At 63.2% G+C, this 4,023-nt stretch overlaps 2 protein-coding genes across 2 annotated transcripts in view; one reads left to right on the forward strand and one right to left on the reverse strand.

Moving 5' to 3' along the window:
* Positions 1-4,023, reverse strand: part of LOC106891948 (protein farnesyltransferase subunit beta-like) — a 30,645-nt gene that overhangs the window by 21,740 nt on the left and 4,882 nt on the right. The window lies entirely within an intron of this gene.
* GPX2 (glutathione peroxidase 2) lies at positions 2,762-3,901 on the forward strand. Its single transcript, XM_014948813.1, has 2 exons — positions 2,762-3,009; positions 3,357-3,901. Exons 1-2 carry the CDS (start codon positions 2,785-2,787, stop codon positions 3,705-3,707), a joined length of 576 nt encoding a protein of 191 aa, XP_014804299.1. The 5' UTR covers positions 2,762-2,784; the 3' UTR covers positions 3,708-3,901.

The following is a 4,023-nucleotide window of genomic DNA, read 5'->3' on the forward strand; positions in this document are numbered from 1 at the left end:
CAGGATGGGTGGGCTCTGGGATGGTGGTGGGCACTGGGATGGGGCTAGGCACCAGGATGGATGGGCTCTGGGATGGTGGTGGGCACTGGGATGGGGCTAGACACCAGGATGGGTGGGCTCTGGGATGGTGGTGGGCACTGGAATCGTGCTGGGCATCGGGATGGGTGGGTTCTGGGATGGAGATAGGCATTGGGATGGTGCTGGGCACCAGGATGAGTGGGCATTGGGATGGTGGTGGGCATTGGGATGGTGCTGGGCATCAGGATGGGTGAGCACTGGGATGGTGGTGGGCATCAGGATGGGTGGGCTCTGCAATGGTAGTGGGCACTGGAATGGTGCTAGGCACCAGGATGGGTGGGCACTGGGATGGTGGTGGGCACTGGGATAGTGCTAATCACCAGGATGGGTGGGCTCTGGGATGGAGATAGGCATTGGGATGGTGCTGGGCACCAGGATGAGCGGGCACTGGGATGGTGGTGGGCACTGGGATGGTGGTGGGCATCAGGATGGGTAGGCTCTGGGATGGTGGTGGGCATCAGGATGGGCGGGTTCTGGGATGGTGATAGGCATTGGAATGGTGGTGGACAATGGGATGGGTGGGCACTGGGATGGTGGTGGGCATCAGGATAGGTGGGCACTGGGATGGTGATGGGAACTGGGTTGGGTGGGCACTGGGATGGTGGTGGGCATCAGGATGGGTGGGCACTGGGATGGTCCTGGGCATTTGGATGGGTGGACACTGGGCTGGTGGTGGGCATCATGCTGGGTGGACACCAGGATGGTGGCACTCGAATAGTGCTGGACATCAGGATGGGTGGGCACAGGGACGGGTGGACACTAGGATGGTGGTGGGCATCAGGAGTGGTGTGCATCAGGATGGGTGGGCACTAGGATGGTGCTGGACATCAGGATGGGTGGGCACAGGGACGGGTGGACACTAGGATGGTGGTGGGCATCAGGATGGGTGGGCTCTGCAATGGTAGTGGGCACTGGAATGGTGCTAGGCACCAGGATGGGTGGGCACTGGGATGGTGGTGGGCACTGGGATAGTGGTGGGCATCAGGATGGGTAGGCTCTGGGATGGTGGTGGGCATCAGGATGGGCGGGTTCTGGGATGGTGATAGGCATTGGAATGGTGGTGGACAATGGGATGGGTGGGCACTGGGATGGTGGTGGGCATCAGGATAGGTGGGCACTGGGATGGTGATGGGAACTGGGTTGGGTGGGCACTGGGATGGTGGTGGGCATCAGGATGGGTGGGCACTGGGATGGTCCTGGGCATTTGGATGGGTGGACACTGGGCTGGTGGTGGGCATCATGCTGGGTGGACACCAGGATGGTGGCACTCGAATAGTGCTGGACATCAGGATGGGTGGGCACAGGGACGGGTGGACACTAGGATGGTGGTGGGCATCAGGAGTGGTGTGCATCAGGATGGGTGGGCACTAGGATGGTGCTGGACATCAGGATGGGTGGGCACAGGGATGGGTGGACACTAGGATGGTGGTGGGCATCAGGATGGGTGGGCACTGGAATGGTGCTGGGCACCGGGACGGGTGGGTACCAGGACAACGGTGGGCACCACAGCAGATGGATACCAGGCTGGATGCTGGCACTGGGACCAGTGTGGGCACTGGGACTGGTGGGCACTGGGGGGAAGGCAGCAGGCTCCCCCTGGGCGAGGAGGCCACAGGGGGGATGCCATGTGGTGGCATCACGGTGGGCAAGGAGAGACAATGGGATGGGTGGGCACTGGGATGGTGGTGGGCATCAGGATAGGTGGGCACTGGGATGGTGATGGGAACTGGGTTGGGTGGGCACTGGGATGGTGGTGGGCATCAGGATGGGTGGGCACTGGGATGGTCCTGGGCATTTGGATGGGTGGACACTGGGCTGGTGGTGGGCATCATGCTGGGTGGACACCAGGATGGTGGCACTCGAATAGTGCTGGACATCAGGATGGGTGGGCACAGGGACGTGTGGACACTAGGATGGTGGTGGGCATCAGGAGTGGTGTGCATCAGGATGGGTGGGCACTAGGATGGTGCTGGACATCAGGATGGGTGGGCACAGGGATGGGTGGACACTAGGATGGTGGTGGGCATCAGGATGGGTGGGCACTGGAATGGTGCTGGGCACTGGGACGGGTGGGTACCAGGACAACGGTGGGCACCACAGCAGATGGATACCAGGCTGGATGCTGGCACTGGGACCAGTGTGGGCACTGGGACTGGTGGACACTGGGGGGAATGCAGCAGACTCCCCCTGGGCGAGGAGGCCACAGGGGTGATGCCATGGCCACAGTGGGCAAGGAGATACGTGGGGGGGCACCCCTGGGTGTGCAAGTCACCCCCTCCTCTGCCCAGCACAGCCCCACCTCGTTATTCCCCGATGCCAGGGGCTCTTCCCAGCCCCAGGGGGTGGCCCCCAGCCCCAGGGGATGGCCCCCAGCCCCACATCTTGGTGGCCACGGGGCGGCTGTGGGGTGGGGACAGAAGAGCTGTGGTGCCACACGGCGGAAGGCCATGAATTATTGAGGCAGGTTGGAGCATCACGGCCTTGGCCCCGTGCCCACCTCCCTTGGCGGGTGCCCCACGGGGGTGGGATGGGATGGGGTGGGACCAGGCTCCGGTTTCTTGCCAAGTCACGGCCCTGGGCGAGGAGACCTTTGGAGCTGGGGAGTCACGTGGGGGCACCCAGGTAGCCCTTTAAGGTGCGGCCACGGGCGGGAAGGAAGGAGAAGCCACCCCGTCCATCCATCCATCCGTCCGTCCACCTGCAACCATGACCGTCCCCATCGCCAAGTCCTTCTACGACCTGAGTGCCACCTCCTTGCAGGGGGAGAAGGTGGACTTCAACGTCTTCCGGGGCCGGGTGGTCCTCATCGAGAACGTGGCGTCCCTCTGAGGTACCACCGTGAGGGATTACACCCAGCTCAACCAGCTGCAGGCCCGCTACCCCCGCCGCCTGGTCGTGCTGGGCTTCCCCTGCAACCAGTTTGGCCACCAGGTGAGTCCCACCACGGGCAAAGGGGAATTTTGGGGGGGAGAAGGAGTTGGGGAGGGGGTGGAAAACAAAGCACGGCCCCTTCTTTCATAGAATCATAGAGTTGCCCAGGCTGGAAGGGACCTCCAAAGGCCATCTAATCCCACCCCCCTGCAGTCAGCAGGGACACCCCCAACTAGACCAGGTTGCCCCATCGAGCTTCTCCTTGAATATCTCCAGGGAAGGGGCCTCAACCACCTCCCTGGGCAACCTGTCCCAGTGCTCCACCACCCTCCCAGTGAAGAACCCTCTCCTCATCTCCAGTCTAAATCTCTTCCCTTCCCCTAAATCTTCCTCCTTCCCCGCCGCAGGAGAACGGCACCAACGAGGAGATCCTCAACGGCCTCAAGTACGTGCGCCCTGGGGGGGGCTTCGAGCCCAACTTCACCCTCTTCCAGAAGTGCCAGGTGAACGGGCAGGACACCCACCCCGTGTTTGCCTACCTAAAGGCCCACCTGCCCGCCCCGGCCGACGAGAGTGACCACCTGATGACCGAGCCCAGGTTCATCACCTGGAGCCCCGTCCGACGCTCCGACGTCTCCTGGAACTTCGAGAAGTTCCTGGTGGGTCCCGAAGGAGAACCTTTCCGCCGTTACAGCGCCCGCATGCCCACCGCCCAGCTGGAGCCCGACATCCAGAGGCTCCTCAAGTTGGCCAAGTAGGGGTGTTTCCAGTGTCCCCCCCCTCCCCTCACCGGTCACAACCCCCCCTGGGACGGCTCCAGCTCTCCGCCGGGTGACAGCCCCCTCCGAAACCTCCCCGGGGAGGGGGCTCGATTTGGGCAGAGGGATGGAGCCAGCTGGGGGGGGCACGGGCTGGTGGCAATAAAACCAGCCAGAGGGGAGCGTGTGCCAGAGTCCTCCTGGGGTTGTTTTTTGGGGGGAGGGGGGGGATGACCTGTGGGGTGCTGGATACGGGAACAGGGTGGGGGAGGGATGGAGCAATGCCAAGCTGGAGGCACCCAGTTTTTCCCCCCCC

The sequence above is a fragment of the Calidris pugnax genome, unplaced genomic scaffold (genome assembly GCF_001431845.1).
Source record: "Calidris pugnax isolate Ruff unplaced genomic scaffold, ASM143184v1 scaffold107, whole genome shotgun sequence".
NCBI classification, from domain to species: domain Eukaryota; kingdom Metazoa; phylum Chordata; class Aves; order Charadriiformes; family Scolopacidae; genus Calidris; species Calidris pugnax.